This window comes from Pseudopodoces humilis, chromosome 18 (genome assembly GCF_049639895.1).
Source record: "Pseudopodoces humilis isolate 2021_Gansu_Grassland_sample_001 chromosome 18, ASM4963989v1, whole genome shotgun sequence".
In the NCBI taxonomy this organism is placed as follows: Eukaryota; Metazoa; Chordata; class Aves; order Passeriformes; family Paridae; genus Pseudopodoces; species Pseudopodoces humilis.
Genome location: NC_142217.1, coordinates 15947545 through 15965616, shown reverse-complemented (window position 1 = coordinate 15965616; position 18072 = coordinate 15947545). Strand labels below are relative to the sequence as shown.

At 57.9% G+C, this 18072-nt stretch overlaps 1 protein-coding gene across 1 annotated transcript; it reads left to right on the top strand.

The window, feature by feature from the left end:
* Window position 1: 1 nt before the first annotated feature.
* On the top strand, window positions 2-17311 carry SACK1G (scaffolding CK1 anchoring protein G). The gene is made up of 5 exons (XM_005523069.3): window positions 2-1087; window positions 7083-7250; window positions 10653-10777; window positions 11589-13035; window positions 16241-17311. Exons 1-5 carry the CDS (start codon window positions 593-595, stop codon window positions 16658-16660), a joined length of 2655 nt encoding a protein of 884 aa, XP_005523126.2. The 5' UTR covers window positions 2-592; the 3' UTR covers window positions 16661-17311.
* Window positions 17312-18072: the final 761 nt, after the last annotated feature.

Below are 18072 nucleotides of genomic sequence, written 5' to 3'. Positions count from 1 at the left end.
TGTTACCTGTCCGGCCCCGGCACTGCGCGCTGGCAGAGCTCCGAGCCCCGAGCGATGCGCAGGAGGCTGGGGCACAGCGTTCGCCTCCGAGCCACCCCCGGGCTGCCCCGCTCCTCCGGCAGCGAGAACCCGCCACGGAACCTCGGCCGAGACATCCTGCTCCTGGCCGCCCTGCGCTAAGCCGCTTTTCTCTTTGTTTCTTCCCCATTTTTTATTTCGTGCGGTGTTAGCGTTGTCTTGGCAGGGCGGAGGATGAGGAGGGAGCGGAGCCGGGGGTGAAGGACCTTCCTGGTGGTGTGGCTACACCTGGGGCCGGCTGCAGCTCCTGCTGGGGGAAGCTCCGAGTTTTCCTTGCCTGGAGCCCTCTGGCCTGGAGCAAAGCCTCCTCCCCGGCAGGAAGAGCTCCGGCGTGGCAGGAGCCCTTGGAAAAGGGAGCGGTGCCTTCCCCAAGCTGCGCGCTGAGCCGGGGAGGGTGAAGCAAACCGTGTGTTTAAAGACTGGAGAATAATTAATTCCTATTTATTGCCGACATCCGGCGCTCGCTGGGGGCACCGAGCTCCCTCGGGAGAGGGGACCGGAGTGCGGGGTCACCATGGCTTTCTCCCAGGTGCAGTGCTTGGACGACAGCCACGTCAACTGGAGGTCCAGCGAGTCCAAGCCTGAGTTCTTCTACAGCGAGGAGCAACGCCTGGCCCTGGAGGCACTGGCCTCCCGCGGCCCCGACGCCTTCTATGAAGTCCTGAAGAGGGAGAACATCAGGGATTTCCTGTCCGAGCTGGAGCTGAAGAAGATCCTGGACACGCTGGAGACCTACGACCCCGGCTCCGAGTACATCCCGCGGCACGGCAGCAGCACCGGCGACAGCGAGGGCGAGCGGAACAGCCAAGGGGACGAGCAGGACATGGCCCCTTCCCTGGAGTACTGGCCCCAGAGGTCCGACCGCTCCATCCCGCAGCTGGACCTGGGCTGGCCCGAGACCATCGCGTACCGCGGGGTCACCAGGGCCACCGTGTACATGCAGCCACCCATCGAGGGCCAGGCGCACATCAAGGAGGTGGTGAGGAAGATGATCTGCCAGGCTCAGAAGGTGAGCTGCGCCGCGGGGACGGGGCAGGATTGGCCCCAGGGCGTCGTGCTCAAAGTCCTGCCCAGCCGAGCAATCCCTGTCCTGCGGGAAGCTCTGCCCCAGCAGAGGCAGCAGGGCCGAGCGCGCAGGTTTTTCCTTGTGAGCGATATTTGGGGGGTCGGGTTTTGCTGAGGATGCTGCTAGCCTGGTTCAGCACTCCTGGCAGCAGCACAGCCCTTCCCAATATCCCCACAGCAGCGCCGTTCATCCCAGGGTCCCTGCGGGCCTCTGGGGGAAGCTGCTGGGGAGGAAAATGGGCTGAGCTGTGAAAAATGGGTTCTCCAGCTGTGAGCCCACAGTCCCAGCCACTCCACGGGCGTTATTCCCGCTGTGACAGCACATGGGAACCTGGGATTATGGTCTGGCTTCTGCATCCACCAGCTGCCCAGCACTGACCCTGGGGTCAGTCCTTGTGTCCAGCATCCGCCCACTCCGTGGCCCTGTGGTCAGAGCTTCTGGTCTGGCACTGACCCACACGAGGTCCAGTCTGGCCCGAGATGGCTGCGGTGCTCCGAGCTGGCTCATCCTGGCTGTCAGAGGAAAAGGATGAGCTGGTGAGCGGGACAAGGCTGGGCAGATGCTGAAGGGATTTGGGTTGAGACTTGTCCTCCCTGTGGCGTCAAACGCAGGAGCAGGGAGTGGGGATGCATGAGCCATCCCAAGGGCAGGAGGACCAGCCAAGGAGGGAGGTGGTGGCCTGTGCTAAAGGTCAGCAGAGGTGGGCAGATGTTGCTGGGCTTTCCCAGTCCAGTCCCAGCTGGGAAGTGCAGGAGGGGTTGGGACCTGCTGCTTTCTTGGTGCTTTGAAGCTCTTTGAGTTGTGTGCACCCAGTACTGTGAGAACTCCAAGGAAGGAGCTTCCCAACCCAGCAGGAAAATGGGGAGACCTTGCCAGGGTAGCTGTGGAGCAGAGGGGACAGGCTGGGATCCACCTGCACCAGAGATAATGCTGGGGTTTGCAGATCCTGGTAGGAGAGAGGGAAACCTGTGACATGCAGCCAGCAGAGCCTCTTCACAGCAGCTCAGGCAGAAAAATGAATCCCTCAAAACACTGAAGGCAGCAGGATCACAGGAATGGCTGTTGGGGGTGTCAGGGCAGCAGGAGCCATCTCTGGCCTCTCACAAAAGTCGAGGTGACTTGTCCTCACCTGGGACATTTTCCCTGCCAAAGTGCTTTGCAGCGAGGGCAAAGGGAAGGGAGAGCTGACATCCCATGGGATGGAGGATGGGACAACAAATCCCACAACAAATAATGTCTCATCTTCGGGTCTTTCCGGCTGCCTCTGACTCGGGCTTGCAGCTCAACCCTGGCTTTGCCTACTCACCGCTTCCCACCTGTCCCCACGCAAGCGGCTCCTCCTGAGTCATCCCACACCCTGCTCTGCTCCTGGAGCTGAGTCAGGCACATCCCCACCTCCCCTGGAGCCTCTCCAGACACAGGGACTTGGCCATGGTTGATGCTGCTGTGCTCATCACTGGCACCTTGATGCCCCCTGAGCAGGGCTGGGCTCTGCCTCCCCGTCCAGACGGTCCCTGATTGTGGGATGAGCCATGGTGACACCACTGGTGACATGCAGGAGCCTGCTTGGAGCTTCTGGTGCCTCAGGAAACGTAGAGATGGGTGAGTGCTTCATGCTGCAGGGTCTGGGGATGGCAGGAGTTACAGGGGCTGGAGAGTGGGGCTCTTCCGTGGTCTCCCACCACGTATCTGGGGACAGAAGTCCCTGTGGCTAAGCCTGCTGTCACACAGTGGAGCCCAGGTGACAACTTGTGCTCCTAAGGGTGGGGGACACTGGGCTAGACCACCCTGCTGATTTCTGCCAGGGCTCAAGGTCTTCACAGCAGCTCAGAGGTGAAAGTGTTTGGCTGAGGAAGCTGAGAGTGGACAAAGGGACCGTCCTGCTGCCACCACCAGATGTCACACACACTGTCCATGTGCTCTGTCCTCCCTGGGGAGATCCCTGCCCAACTGCCCCATCCCACCAGGCAGTGGAAGTGCTCTCCATCGAAGGAGAGGCTTGGGAGAGGTTCCCAGCTCCCTGCCAGAGGATGACCCTTGCTCCAGACCTGTCCCAGACGCTCGCTCTGCAGCGCTGCCGGTGCCACCCCCCAAACGCCACCGTGTGAGTCGCTGTCCCACGGCCAGGAGGGCAAAGGCCGAGGTTCAGAGCCCTGGGGAGCACTGACAGAGCCAGGGTGAGGAAGGCCAGGGATGTGAGGCCGCTCTGAGGGTCAGAGGAGCCCTGGTGCTGGCAGGAACGAGGCCAAATGCTGCCGAGCTCAGAGCCTCAAAGCCAGGCGTGCCAGAGAGGGAGATGCAAATGATCCCCTCCTCTTTCTGGGAATGAATGGGAGAAAGGAGAGGCAGGATCCTGTGGCCACGTCCCTGCTCTCCCTGAAAATCCCATCGTGGCCAGCAAGCAGGGGGTGGTGAGGGAGGTGGGGCACCGGCAGCTTCACCCCTGAGATTGTCACCAGGATGAGCCGTGGCACGGCCGCCTCTTCCTTGCTGCAGATCCCCTCAGGCTGCACAGTTCACAGGCTGGACATCAGGAACAATTTCCTCATGGAAAGGGTGGTCAGGCACTGGAAGGGGCTGCCCAGGAAGGTTTGGAGTCCCCATCCTGGAGGTGTTCAAGGAATTTGTGGATGTGGCACTCCGTACTCCGGGCTGCTGACAAGTGGTGATGGGTCCAAGGTTGGACTTGACAATCCTGAATGTCTTTTCCAACCTTAATGATTCTATGATGGAAGGGAGGAAGATCTCCCTCCTCTCCTCTTGGCTCTCTCTGACCAGAAACCAGAGCATGAAAACATTGACCTTGGCCCAAAGCCACTGCAGAGAGCAGTGACTTTGACCTCCTCTCCTCGCTTGAGGTTCCAGATTGGGGTTGTGGTGATGTAATTACCCTGAGCAACTTCCAGCAAAGGTTGGGAGGCCCTATTAATTACTGTTTACAAAACCTCTGCCGTTCCTGGATGAAAGGGTAGACAGGGGAGAGCAATTATTAATGTTACTTGTCCCACCTCTCCTCCATCCCAACACTCTTCCTCTAATTGTGCCTTGGTGCCTGCCTAATTTATTAAATACCCACGTGGTGCACCCCAAAAGTCATTATCTGATGATTCATAGTGAGACAATAAAGAGCTGCAACTTCCTCTATAAAACATGATCCTGCAGTTTATGTGCTCATCAAAGCTGTTCCAAAAAATCCCAACAGCTTCTGCCCGGTGTCCAGAGGGATACAACACTCGCTGTTCCTCAGGGATTGGGGACCTGCACATCTGCTGAATCTGAGGGGTTCTGGCAGCTCCGGGGATCCCAGCTTCACCTGTGTGGGCACTGGGAGCTGTAGATTTAGGGCTGATTTCCTCTGCACCCTCCAGGAGAACGGCAAAGGGATGGCAAAGCTTCCTGGGGTGACACAGCAGCAGAAGGGAATGTCCCAGCACCCAGCACTGCCCTGGCAGAGGTGACAGGGACAAGGGACAAGCTCGCTCCTCACAGATGGCACAGCTTGCCCCAGACTGTCCCATTCCCCAAGCTGGGAAGCAAAGAGCACGCAGGATTTCACTGCTCCAGAGCAGACAGGCCTCCATTCTTTGCAGATTATCCCTGTGCCAGGGTTTGGCATCCCAGGGCTCAAGGCCAGCAGCAGATTTCAGCCAGAAAAGGACAGTCATGGCATCGGGAGCGCTGCCAGCACCATCCTTGCTCTCCTGCCCACCTGATGCCAGGCCAGTGTTGGCACATTGGCGTGAGATCCCGGTGACAAACCGGGGCCAAGCCTGTCCTGCAGGCAAGACGTGGTGGGGAGGGAGCAGGAGCTGAGCAGTGACAGGATGCACCAGCTGAGCAGGAGGAATTGGCTTCAAAACCTGGGCAAGTGGGTGAGAGCTGGGCTCCCTTCCCGTGCTGGCCACCCTGCCTGCAGTGCCCTGCAGAGCTGGGGATGGGGACAGTGCCCTGCCCACAGCCCTGCAGAGCTCCCTCGCACCTTCAGAGCCACAGCTGCGAGCCAAGGCCTCGGCACTGCTGGGGCCACAGTGGGAAAAATGTTCTTTTCCCTTCAAAATGAAGGTCAGCGCTGTTCTCATCCCCATTTGACAAGTGCTCAGCTTTTCCCGGGGAAAACACAGCGCACAGGCAAAGTGACATGAGCACCAGGGTCAGAGGCAAATCATCTACCACCAAATCATCTGCCACCAAACCCTCTGCCACCAAACCCTCCTCCTCAAGCCAGGCACACACTGTCCCACCAGAGGTGTCCCTTGCCCAGGACTGATGGAAGACAGCTCAGCTCCTCCCCAATTTCTTGCTGAACAGGGTAAATCTGAGCCCAGAGCTCCCAGAGAAGCTTTGAACCTGTCCCACTTTGCATCCATGGCAATCCTGCCTCAGTTTCCCCACCAAGCCAACACGGATGAGCAAAACGCACGAGTGGGTGCACAAGGGAGTGAGGATTTAGCCTTTCACAGCAAAGCCTGGGGAGAGGCTCACAGGTGAGGATAATTGGGAATTCAGTTAAAATCGAGTGGCAAAGCCATAAAGTGCCCCCTCACCTGGCTCACATCTCCCAAAACACTCCTGTGTGGTCAGGGCTGGGGACACCAGCGTGGCATCAGGGACAGCAGGGCTGGGGCTCCCCACACAGCCTTGCTCTTCCCCCCATCGCCTGCAGAAAAGGAAGGGAAGAGCCAGCACTGTCATAACAATCCTCTGCTTAATTAAAGCTCTCCACGTCCTGTGGCACAAAACTAATTAAAAGGCAGCTCGGTGCTTTGAGAGCTCTGGATGTGTCTGAGTGTACAAGCACCCAGCACCATCCCAATCCCTTCCTTCCTGAGGGAGGAGCACCCTGGGGTCTCCCTGGTGTCCTCCCTGGCTCAGCCATGTGCCGTGGCCAGCAGGGCCCTCCTGGAAGGGCAAGTGGCTGAGAGCAGCCACCTGTCCCCAGCCCAGGGCACCTTCCAGGAGCAGCCACAGGGATGGGAGCGCTGCCAGCTTCCCAACCACGGGACAGTGACAGCACCCTGGTGCCTTTTCCCTGGGATGAGGGGAGGCAGAAATCCCTGTGGAGCTGCCCTCCAGATCCCCTGAGCTGCCACTCACCGCCACAGGTGATGCCATCACCAGGAAATCATCACCCATGGGCACAGAGCGACCTTTGGTGCCCAGGCAGGCATTCCAGTGAAATTCCCATTTTCCTCTCAGCCCCACCTGTGGCTGGGGGAGCAGCAAACACCCTGGGTACAGAGGCAGCTCCAGCCTGTAAATATCAGTGACATGTGACAAACACAGCTGTCACTGCCCTGCTCCTTCCCTGCAGCCTGGGGGGAAGGAGGGGTGCTGTGCAGCAGGAGCAGCACCCAGGGCTGGGCAGTGAGACCAGGACAGATGGACACACCACTCAATGATGATCTTGCAGGTCTTGATCAACCTCAACAATTCTGTGATCATTGGGCATCGAAGGTCTCCCCTTCTGATGCTCCCTGCAATGCTGACAGCAAAGGGACACCAAACTTCTCAGCCAGAAGCTGCACTCTGAATTTTGTGGAGCCTGTTAAAGGCAGGGAAAGTAGATTCACCTTCAGTAACCGGTTTTTCATCAGTAGATTATGCTGTGCATCACCACTGAAATGGTTAGGGTTGGAAAAAATATCCAAAGACCATCAAGTCCAACAATTAACTCAGCACAGCCAGGGCCACCACTAAACCGTGTCCCCAGGTGCCACATCTACCTCTCCTGGAGATCAAACTTTCCACAGGGACAGCAGAGGAATGGGAGGACTTTCCATCCTCAGGCTGTCTGGAGCTGGGGGCAATCCCGGGCTCCCCAAATTCCAGCCTCCTACAGGGAGCACTTTGCTTTGGCTCTCACAAAACAAGTGTTGACTGTACCTTGGGTTGTCCCTGGCCACGCTCCCCAGACTCACCTCTCCTCTCCCCTCTCCAGGTCATCGCCGTGGTCATGGACATGTTCACCGACGTGGACATCTTCAAGGACCTCCTGGACGCCGGCTTCAAGAGGAAAGTGGGAGTCTACATCATTTTGGATGAGACCAACGTGAAGCACTTCCTTCAGATGTGTGAGCGAGCCCACATGCACGCTGGACACTTGAAGGTAGGGATGGCCCAAGGGTCTGGAGCTAGGGAACCTCCTCCAAACGCAGGGAGATAATCAGAGTTACCATCTCTGCTCCCTCCTGTCTTGGGCAATCACAATCCTCAGTGCTAGAAGAGTTTAGTCCATTTTTCCTGTAGCCAAATCTGGAGGTGATGCCCAAATTCGGGAGCAGCAGGATGGAGGATGATGGGTGAGAGGTGGGGATGTGGATTTGCAGCAGAGCTGGATGCAGAAAGCCCGGGGGGCTGCTGGTACCCTGCCAGTGCTGGGACTGGGGCAGGAGCTCTGGAGGGGCACAGCCCCACAAGGATGGGCACAGGGAAAACCTGAGGGCTCAGCTCCTCCCGAGGAGCGAGCTGCCAAGAGGGAGGGAGCAGCAGATGCTGTGCCAGGGCCAGGTCCGTGCTGTCAGCAGCTCCCTGCCTGCTGCTGCCCCAGGGGCAGGACCGGCAGCAGCGGCCGCCGGCCCTTCTCGCGCTGTCGGGCCCTCCCGCAAGTCAGAGGCTGGAATTAAAAACTCGATTTTCCCCTTTTCCGGAGCCTCCGCCCCAGCACAGGGCCGGGAGCGGAGCAGGGAGGCTCCCACGCTGCCTGAGGCCCTGGCAGCTGCCAAGGATGCCCTCACTGCTCTCGGTGTGCTGGGCAGTGCACGCTGGAGGGACTGACCTGCCCGCACATGCCGCCTTCTCCGGCCATGGATGCACATGGAATCGCTCCTGGGCACGAATCCCATGGAAAACCAGGGAAGGCGAAGCACAAGGGGGATGTCTGTCAGTGCAGGGGTCGGTTGGGTGGGGCTTGGAGCAACCTGGTCTAGTTTAGGGTGTCTCTGCCCATGGAAGGGGGTTGGATTTAAGGTCCCTTCCAACCCAAGTGATTCTGGGATTCCCCTTCCACGTCCCTGTGTGAGCAAGGGGTGCAGAGAAAATCACCCATCACAGTGCTCATGCAAAGGCAGAGGAAGGCACAGAGGAGAGGACAGGGGGTTATGTCAGCCTCAGGAGCAGCAGCCAGAGCGGGGGATCCTCACTCCAGCCACAGGACAGTCCCAGGCTCTGCCCCGGGCACAGCACTCCCATCACCAGCATCGGATGCAAACACACCTGGGCATCCCCACAGCCCCACTGGGGGCTTGCAGACCCCCCCACGATGGCTCGGCCTCGCCTGTTGCTTGGCAGAACAGCGATGTTGCCGCTCCTGACGTCAGCCGGCCGCGTGCCCGCTGCCAAACACCCGCCGGGCAGGCCCGTGCCTGGGCAAGCTCCCCAGATTTGCTTACGGTGAGGGCCAGCCCCTGGCTGAGCAGGAACACGTAGGAGCCACGACAGCCTCACACCTGGCTGGCACCAGGTGAGCTCGGGGACCCCCACGCGGGGAGCGCCGGCTGGCCAAGCCTCGCACCTTCCCCGTCTGCAGTGCCAGGCCGGGCTTAATTGCTGCTCCCAACAATTAAAACAAACACAGCCCAGCTTTTCCCTGCGTCCAAGCTCCCTGCAGAGTCTGGGATCCCGCAGGCTGCTGCCGCTTCAAGACCAGAAAAGCCAGCGCTGACGCGCTCCGGTGTTTTCCTGCATTAGCAGCCCGGTGGCTGGACTGGAAAAGCAGGAGAACATCTGCAGAGCTCGGCAAATGTCTGGAAGTTGGGATTTGCCACATATTGCAGCCAATTCGCTGGCAGGGGATGCGGGAGGAGGTGAGGAAAGTAGGGCAGAGTCTGGGAGCTGCTTCGTAAGGCGGGAGATGTCACCGAAACGTCCCTCGTTATCTCGGTGCCGCCGCTGGGAATCAGCAACCGGCTGGGGCAAGGCGGGAGCTGCGTTGAGCAAGGGCTGCCTGGGCAGTGATTCACCCGTCCCGCTGCCTCGGCAGCGATTAAAGAAGCAGATTTTACTTAGCAGCAGTGGTAGGCCAGGAGGAAAAGGGACCAGCAGCAGGAGCGTTGTTCCCTGAGAGAAACCCAGAGCTGCTCCTTGAGTTTGGGTGAAGGTGGGCTCTGAGTGGGTGGTGGGCAGAGGGTGAAGCCGTGGGTGTCACTGCTCTCTGAGCAGCCCCAGGAGTGGGGATAACACGGGATAGGGGTGGGAATTGCCATCCCAGCCTGCTCGCCAGCCGGTTCCCAGCCCCCTCAGCACAGCACTGACAGAATTTAGGGTGCTCGGCACCACTTTCACCCCAGCCACAGCAGGCAAAAAGGGAAATGCTAGGAAAAATTCACAAAAAATTCCCCCCAAACCTTCTCTGTTCAGTGTGTGGAAGTGTGTGGAACTTCCCTGGAAACACAGTCAGGAAAGCTGTTGCTTTCACATCACCTGCACTGGATTTTCCTGCCAGGCATGGGGGAGCAGGGGCTAGGGGTGCATCTGGGCTCACACTGTGCCTGCTCATGGTCTCCAGGGAGAGAGGAGAGCCCAGGGAAGCAGAGGAGAAAGGCTGGAGGAGGGGAAGACAAATTTTTGATGCTTTTCTTTAAAAAAACAAAACAAAACACACAATGAAACAGCCACGGAGGGCATGACCCAGTGATGACACAGAGCCTTTTGCAACAGCATTACCAACATCCCAGCAGGAGCAGGAGGAATGCAGGTGCTTTCTTAAGAAAATACTTTCTCCCCACCCAAAAGGAGCCCATTTGCCCTGGGAGATGCTATCTGCTCTGCTGTGGAATGTGCCAGTGCCCTCCATGGAGACATTGGAGACAGGAGCCAGACTGGGGATAAAAACAAAACCCAAAAAAATCATTCTCACGGAGGCAGGGCTGCCCCTGCATCACTGGGTTCCCTGGGGAGGACACCCAGCTCCACACTCCAGGGACCTGCTCCCACATCACCAGGTTTCGTCTCCCGAGGGTGAAAAGATGTTTCCCCACTGCCTGATTTCCCACCAGCCCCTACAAAAAGGACTAGATGCCCAAATTTAGGAGCAGAGCAAAGGGGGAGCGTGGGGAAGGACAAACCCGCTGCAGCAGGTCCAGGTGGGCTGTCCTGGGGTCACCACCTCCCCCTGAAACCCCCTGCAGATCTCCTGCTGGGAGCAGGCGTGGAACCTCCTCTCCCATGGTGGCATTTGCATGGATTGCAGGAGCTGGGGAGCTCTTGGCAGCGCCACCACACAGCCCTCGCCCACGGACACCGGTGGCACCGGGTTCAGGAGCTGCCAAACACAGCCTGGCACATGGGCAGAGCAGGAAACTCTCCAAGCCGAGTCCACGGCTCACTGCGTGGCCTTGGGCGAGTTGCTTTATCTCCCTATCACTGTGGGCTCCTCTGAGCCGGCCATGATGAACCTTCCCACTCCTCAGAGGGGCTGTGGAGCATCCAGAGGATGGAGCTCTTGGAGGGGTGGGAGATGCTCTCACAGCAGCTCCTCACTCCTGCTCACACCTCTGCCTCTGCCTTGCAGAACCTGCGCGTCCGCAGCACCGGAGGGACCGAGTTCTTCACCCGTTCGGCCACCAAGTTCAAAGGGGCTTTGGCCCAGAAGTTCATGTTTGTGGACGGGGATCGAGCCATGTGTGGCTCCTACAGGTAAATCAGTGACATCTCCCCTCCCAGCCCATGGAGGGGTCAGTCGAAGGATCGGTGTGAACCCACGTGGTCCAAGGCCCTGGGACCCCTTGCCAGCCTTGCTCTCCTCCTCCTAAACTGGGAGATGATTTTCCCGAGGAGATTTGGAGTGTTTCCCGCTTTTGGAGTATTTGGGAGGGTTTCCCAAACACTCCCTACACCACCAGGTCTAGGACACCCACCCTTCTTGGGGGTGGTGGGACACACCAAGTGTTTCTGTGCTGATGAGCACAAGGAAGGACCAAAGCACCAAACCACAGCCAGTCCCAACTTTCCCACCAACCTCATCTTCTCCAGTCAATCTCCTACACAAGCTCTATTTCAGTTTGTTCAAAGGAAAACTTCCTTTGGTAGAAACAGACCAGCCCTGATCAGGTTTCAGGTCTAAAAGGCAAGTTTTATAAACATGGAGCTGAAACATTTCCTCATTTCTGGCCATAACAAATAGCACATCCAATTAGGAGTCACTTTTCTTAATTAACCCAAACTGAGACAGGAAAAGTAACCAACACTAAGGTGAAAAACTGACCCACTGCAAATACCTTTTATTTTTACTTCAAGTCCCACTGCTCTCACGACTTCAGCCCTTCGCTCTAATTTGGGATGGGAGCTATTTTGTCAATGCCATTATTATTATTATTATTATTATTAATGTTTACAGTGAGATCATGTCCCTGCTGGCACCATCGGTCCCCTGGGGAAGGCCAGGGCTGGGGTGAGGTGTTATTTACCAGGGAGTGCTCAGAGAGTCTCCAATGTGTTTCTGTTCCAGCTTCACCTGGTCCGCAGCGAGGACGGACCGAAACGTCATCACGGTCCTCTCGGGCCAGGTGGTGGAGGCGTTTGACAAGCAGTTCCAGGAGCTCTACCTCATGTCCAAGGGGGTGAGCCTCAAGTCCATCTCCATGGGCGAGGAGCCCGAACCCGAGCCCGTAACGCTGCCCTCCGTGGTGCCGGTGACCCCCGCCAACGCCGTGGTGAAGAAGCTGATAAACCCCAAATACGCCCTGGTGAAGGCCAAGAGCGCCGACCAGATCAGCAAAACCTCATCCGAGAACCAGGACAAAAACCAGAAGACTGACAACAAAGGCAAAGCACCCCCCGAGGGCCAGGGGGGCGAGCGGCACGGTGACGGGGCTGACCTCTCCCTGCTCATCCACCCCGGCCTCCTGAACCTGGAGAAAGCCAACATGTTTGACTACCTGCCCACCTGGGTGGAGCCTGACCCCGAGCCGGGGAGCGAAGTCCTGGGCTACATCAACATCATTGACCCCAAGGTCAAGAACGTGAAGCTGTCGCAGATGAACCGCATCAAAGTCTGCGACGTCTCCCAGGCCAGCGCCCAGCACCGGCAGATGCTGAAGAACAGGGAGATGGAGGCCAGGAAGAACTCAGACCAGGAGCTGCCTCTGCTGTCCCCCGGCCATAGACAGATCCCACAGCCCCCCGTGGAAGCTCCTGCAGCCCCCACTACCAGCCCCATCGAAAGCGTCAGCTGGACAACGAGGCAAGTGGGGACATTTGCCTCTTCACCGCTGGGCCACCATTTGAAGCCACAGGAGGAGGCATTGGAGGACGTCAAGCCTCCAGTTCCAAAGCCAAGGACCGTCCCCGTTGGTGTCCTCATGACCAAAGTTGTCACAAGCTGTGATAGAAGCACTGCCCTGGAGGGTGACACTCGGCCACCCCTGGCCGACCACACGGGTGTGAAGCAGGAGCGGGAGGAGAAACCCAACCGAGCTTCCATGGAGACCTGCCATCTCCAGCCAGAGCGGCCAGTGGCAGCTCCACAGGAGGACAAAGGGCCCCCCTGCACCCACAACGGGCTGGGAGAAGAGGAGGAGGAGGAGGAAGAGGAGTACATCACCCTCAGTGACCAGGAGAGCTACTCCAGCAGCTCTGCTGACCACAGCTACCGCCGCTCCAACGCCTCCTCCATCTCCGACGAGTACTTTGAGGTGAGGGATCGCTACGGGCCCCTCCGGAGAACCAACTCGGACGTCACCCACAACGGGGAGATCCTGCCCATGCAGAGGAAGCTCAGTGACCCTCATATCAGCCGGGGCACCTTCATCAGCCCCCTGGGCAGCCTCCCCTCCCTGAAGCACCTGCGCTTGGAGGACATGACGAAGAGGAGGAGCAACGCTGTGGAGATCAGGCGTATGCTGCCCCGCAACATCCTGGATGGCAACAGCTCCTACCCCAGCAGTGCTGCCCAGGTAGGACTTCTTGCTGTAACCTTATGTTTCTCTACCCTACAGAGGTTTGCAAACCTGGAGGTGACCCAGTCAGCTCAACCAAGGTGTGGTGTCATCCCGAGTTTTGGCATCATCCCGACCTTTGGCGTTGTCCTAGATGCTGAGATCAGACTTCCCATACGGGAGAATAACACCCTGCACGTGGCCATGGCCACCCAAGAGGTGGCCAAAGACGTGGTGGCCACACCACAGCTCTTGCTGTCCAGCGATGGGGACGGCTGCTAAAGGTTTTGGTGATTGAAGATTATCCCACAGCCCAGCAGCTCCAGGCACAGCTGTACAGATGTGCTGGGACTCGCTGGGCTCCATCCGCAGCAGCATCACACCCAGCTGGGGACAGGCTGTGCGTGCAGGCGTGTCCTTCCCAGGATTGTTTTCCTGCGCCTTGCCAGGGTGATTAGCATCAAAGGGAAAGCGCTCGGACACATAATTAGGCAGAGCAAGACAGCGGAGGAACAGGGACAGCAACCTCTGTGGGCAAGTGCCACAGTCAGCAGCTTTGTGGCTGATCCGCGAGTGACGCCAGGCCTTGTCACCCTGCTGCAATTCCACGGGGAGCCTGCCAGGATCCCACTGCCAGGAGCACGAGGTCACAGCAGCCACCCCCACCACATTGTCCCATCCAGGGGTGATGACACTGTGATCCCCCGATTCCCACCTGAGCTCTGCAGCCTCTTGCACCTCTGCCAAGCATTCTGGCTTCTCAAGGCTCCCCGCCCGCTGTTTTTGGGGCATTCAAACCCCCAGGGCAAAACCAGCAGCTGAAATCACTGAAATGGCCTGAGGTTACCCCAGCTGAGCATCTAATCTGTATTTACAGGGAATTAAATTTACTATCCCAGAGTCCACTTGCTTCTCCCTTCCCAGCCAGTGACAGGGAGCTCAGAGCTTTAATCCCTGCACATCAAATACCCCTGAGCCCTGCAGGGCAAGGAGCATCGAGCTCTTTGATGCTCTGTGACCCAGGTGCCACCTTGCTGGGGACGGCTGGGTACGCTGGTGTTCCTGCAGTAACTTGTTCTGGCCCTTTGATGAGAGGCAGATAATTAGCACAGCATCAGGGTTAGGAAAGCCAGCACTCAGTGGAGATGTGCAGGGAAGACTTTCTCTCATGTGTAAAAACAATAAATCAAAGTAACCCTTGATTAACTCTTGAAAACTCAAATCTGACAGAAATCACTGTCAATTCTCCCAAATATATATTTTTTTTTCTGGGTCCACACTTCTTAGGTGCTGGCCCATTGCCCAGCAGAGCCCAAAACACAGGTGGAGGCTCACTCAGGGCAAACATCATGTTTTCCATGTTGTGGAATCCAGTCCTCTCCCAGTTTCTCTCTGGAAATCACCTTCCCTAAATACACAACCCCATTCACACCTGGATGCGCAGCAGGATTGGGGAGAGCGCCAGGGACACCTGGGTCCTCTCCTGTCCCTAAAAGACAGAGATGTCTTTTAGCAGAGATGTCTTTTAGCAGAGAGATGACTCCAGGCAGGAGAGCTGAGCAGCACCAACATCTGTTCCTCATCATCTCTTCCTGGCCTAACTGCATCCCAGATGCTGGAGCTGCTGGGCGTCAGGCCCAAATGCAGTGCGGATGTGCACCCAACCCACAGTGGGGTTTCTCTCCGGAGCAGTAACGGGCTGGGGTTACCCCACAGCACCAGTGCAACCACAGCAGCACATCCTCCTCCAGCCAGGAGCAGCCATTCCCCACCACCATCCCACCCCTCTTGCCCCTTCTGTCCAATCTCCTCCCCAAAGAGTGCCCACAATGACATGGAAACCGAGTCCAGCCTCCTCCTCCTCCCACAGCTCCACTCAAACCATCACACCTCAAAGCTCTGGCCAAGCCGTGTCCATCCACAACACAGCCACCCCTTGGGCTTTGATGGGGTGGCTCAATCCCTCTTAAATGGGCAACATCCATAGGAATTGCTGATTTGAAAGAGCTCAGAGTCTCTCCAAAGGCTCCCAGAGAAGTGCTCAGCACCCAGCAGGATTCAGGCTCTGCTGAGCAAGCACTGCCTCATTCTGCTGGTGGGCAGGAGGGACAGGGTGTTGGTTCCTGGGGTGGGATACTTGGGAAAACCATGGCTTAACTTCTTCCCAAGAGCCAGAGAAAGTCAGGAGCCACAGGAGCCACCACCCAGCTCAGGCACATGATGAGCTCAGAGGGAGAAAATAAATAATCCTTAATCCTTCTCACCTGAAGCCATCTCAGACCTTGACACTGAATTTAAGCACCTAATTAAATCAATCTCAGACTACCTAAGCTAAACTGCTTTAACACAACCCTCCTGGTCACAGCAGCAGGTGACAGCTCCAGGGAGGCCTTTGGGACATTGGGACTGCCTGACAATCGGGCTGGTGCCAGCAGCAGCACAGTGAGGGCGATGGCAGAGGCAGGGCAGGTTGGCACAGCCAGCTCTGCAGCCTCCTGGCCCCAGCTCCTCCTGCCATCAGCACCTTGGCTCAGCAGGTCCCACCTCCCTGGTACCTCCACACAGGTGCAATCGCACCTCCGGATGGCGGCGCCGGCACGCCCAGAGGGGAGATAAACATCTGACCACAGCCATGTGTGATGGCCTTACCCAGTCCAGAATTGAGGTTAATGGTGCTCAGACCCGAGCCAAGCGTGTGTCTCAACCCAGCTAACGAGAGCCACCCCCGCAGTGGTGTTGCAGCTCACTGTTGTCTCCTGATGCCACCTCCTCTCCCAACCCTCCATCCTTTCATCTGATCCTGGCAGGATCAGATCCCACAGGCTGGGTCTGGATGGCTGAATGCTCTTCGGGCCTGACACGAGGGCTGAGATGATTGAAGTGGGTGTTTGGGCTGCTGCTGGAGAGAAGGTGTTGAGGTGCCTTGTCCTGGATTTCCAGGCAGGAGGAACTTGGCTCGGGACAGCCTCCAGACTGCCAGGGCTGCTTGGGAAGTGGCTGCTGGGAGTGCTGGAGCTTTTGGTACCACAGTCAGGAATCAAAGCAGCCATGGTTAATATTTGAGGCAGTTTTGAGCCACCACTGAATTTAGGTGAGGGACCAAGGGACAGAGGGGTTTGTCCATGAGCACACCTGGCACAGGCAGGTGAGGAGCTGGCCTTGCAGGGAGCAGCATCCTTCCAACAGCCAGAGCTCACCTCTGTCTCTGCTCTTTCCCAAACAGGGGACGCACATCTACCGCTACCGGCCCCGGACCCCCGCGGGCAGAGAGCCGGGCAAGGAGATCTCCTGCTCCCCGACGCACGAGAAACCCCTCGGGGCCGCCAAGTACAGAGGGGAGGGAGCAGAACCCAAAAAGACCATTGCAGGCAGCCAGCCCTACTGGCAGAGCAAGGCCTTCAGCCCCAGCAAGCCCACAGCACCTGGCCACGTGCCCCAAAACAACCCCAGAGCGTCAGGCAAACGCTTCACCTCCCTGCCCGAGAGCCAGAAGCCGGCCGAGGAGATGAGGACACCCCTGGGCATCCCGCTCTCCAAACTGTCCCAGTCCAAGCACCTCAAGAACAGGGTTGTGGGGGCCCAGGGTGCTTCTGTGGACTCCAAAAAGCAGCCCCAGGAGACCACGGGCCAGAAGGAGCAGTAGGGGCTGGTGATGGTGGCCTTGCAGAGCTGGTGGAACCCAGGCGCCGCCGCCTTCCTTGGGGCAGGGGGTTCTTGTTTACATTTACCTGGTCGGTGCACCAGTACCACATGGCCATGATGGACAGCCCAAAAGGCATCCCTGTCCAGGGTCCAGGAAGAGGTGCACAGCATCCACCCTGGGCAGGTGGCAGGGAGTGTTAGGAACGATCTTGGATGCCTCCTCCAGGTTGGGGTGACCTCCGATCCCGTTAAAAGCTGGAAAGCATCGCTGGGGAGCGGGTTGGAGCAAAACCCAGCGGTCTGTGAGATCAGCTGGCTAAACCCAGCCAGCTCCTTCGCCCAGAATGCTGCCTGGAAAGGGAGGGATCGTCCCTGATGGTGTTTTCTTCTGGTTATTTAAGAGACTTCTGTTACCATTTTGCACAGCAGGTCCCACTGCAGTCTGCCCTCCCTACGGAGGGTGAGCCGTGTCCCGGGACAAAGACTCCTCAAGGGACCCACCTCTTTTAACCTTGTACTGTAAAAAAGCAACCTGTTCATTAAAGCTCCCTGGTCCCACGGCAGGAGAACCTCACCTAAGACTATTAAAATGCAAGATTAGGTGGCCTTGGACTCAATAAACTGCAGCTCAAGGTGCCTTGGCACAAATGTCCAGCTAAATATTTTCTAACCCCCAACCCAAGCATTTCCCCATGTGCTCCCATCCCCAAACCTCCAGCAACCAGTAAAAGAAAAATAAGAAAAGAAGCCCCTTTTCACTGCATTTTTCCTAGGGAATGGGACCCAAGGTCTGAGCCTGAGCCCTGATGAGGAATATGTGCCATGAACAAGCCCTTGCAAGCGAGTCCCGCATTCCACTGCCAGCCAGCCTTGGGCTCTGCCCTGGCTCCGCACCGCCTCCCTGCTCCTGGGGGGCACTGAACCCTCCTTGCAGCTCCCCTGGCACCTCCAGCAGAATTTTGGAGCCAGAGGCATCACTTTTTGGAGGGAGGGATGGGAAGCACCCACCCCGCACCCCACGGCCACCCACGCAGCAGCCTTGGGATACGAGCAGGGAGGGCATTGGCACCCCCAAACCCACGGCAGCTGCTGATGCTTGGGAGAGGAGAGGAGGCTCCGGAGGCCTCATGAAGGGAAGAGACAAAGGGAAGAGCATCCCTTGGTGGATTCCCCACAACAGGTCCTGCTGCCACATCCTGGATCCCTTCCATCCCTGCGGTCCAGACCCTGTGCTCTGTCCCCTCCAGGGCAGCAGGATGAGGTGGGAATGTGCTCCTGGGCAGTTTCCCTCTCTCAGGACCGTGCCCACGAGTGCTGCTGTCTTTAGAACAAGTGCAGACCCCTCAGGCATCAGGCACTGGGGTCACCATTAAGCCCAGCTTGAGCAAATCCCAATTTCCAAGCATTCATCCT

Bases quoted from the DNA above. Each gene is read 5' to 3' on its own strand.
- SACK1G (XM_005523069.3), top strand. From the start codon at position 593: ATGGCTTTCTCCCAGGTGCAGTGCTTGGACGACAGCCACGTCAACTGG. The intron at 1,088-7,082 runs GTGAGCTGCGCC...TCCCCTCTCCAG, and splicing joins TGATCTGCCAGGCTCAGAAG to GTCATCGCCGTGGTCATGGA. The intron at 13,036-16,240 runs GTAGGACTTCTT...TTTCCCAAACAG, and splicing joins ACCCCAGCAGTGCTGCCCAG to GGGACGCACATCTACCGCTA.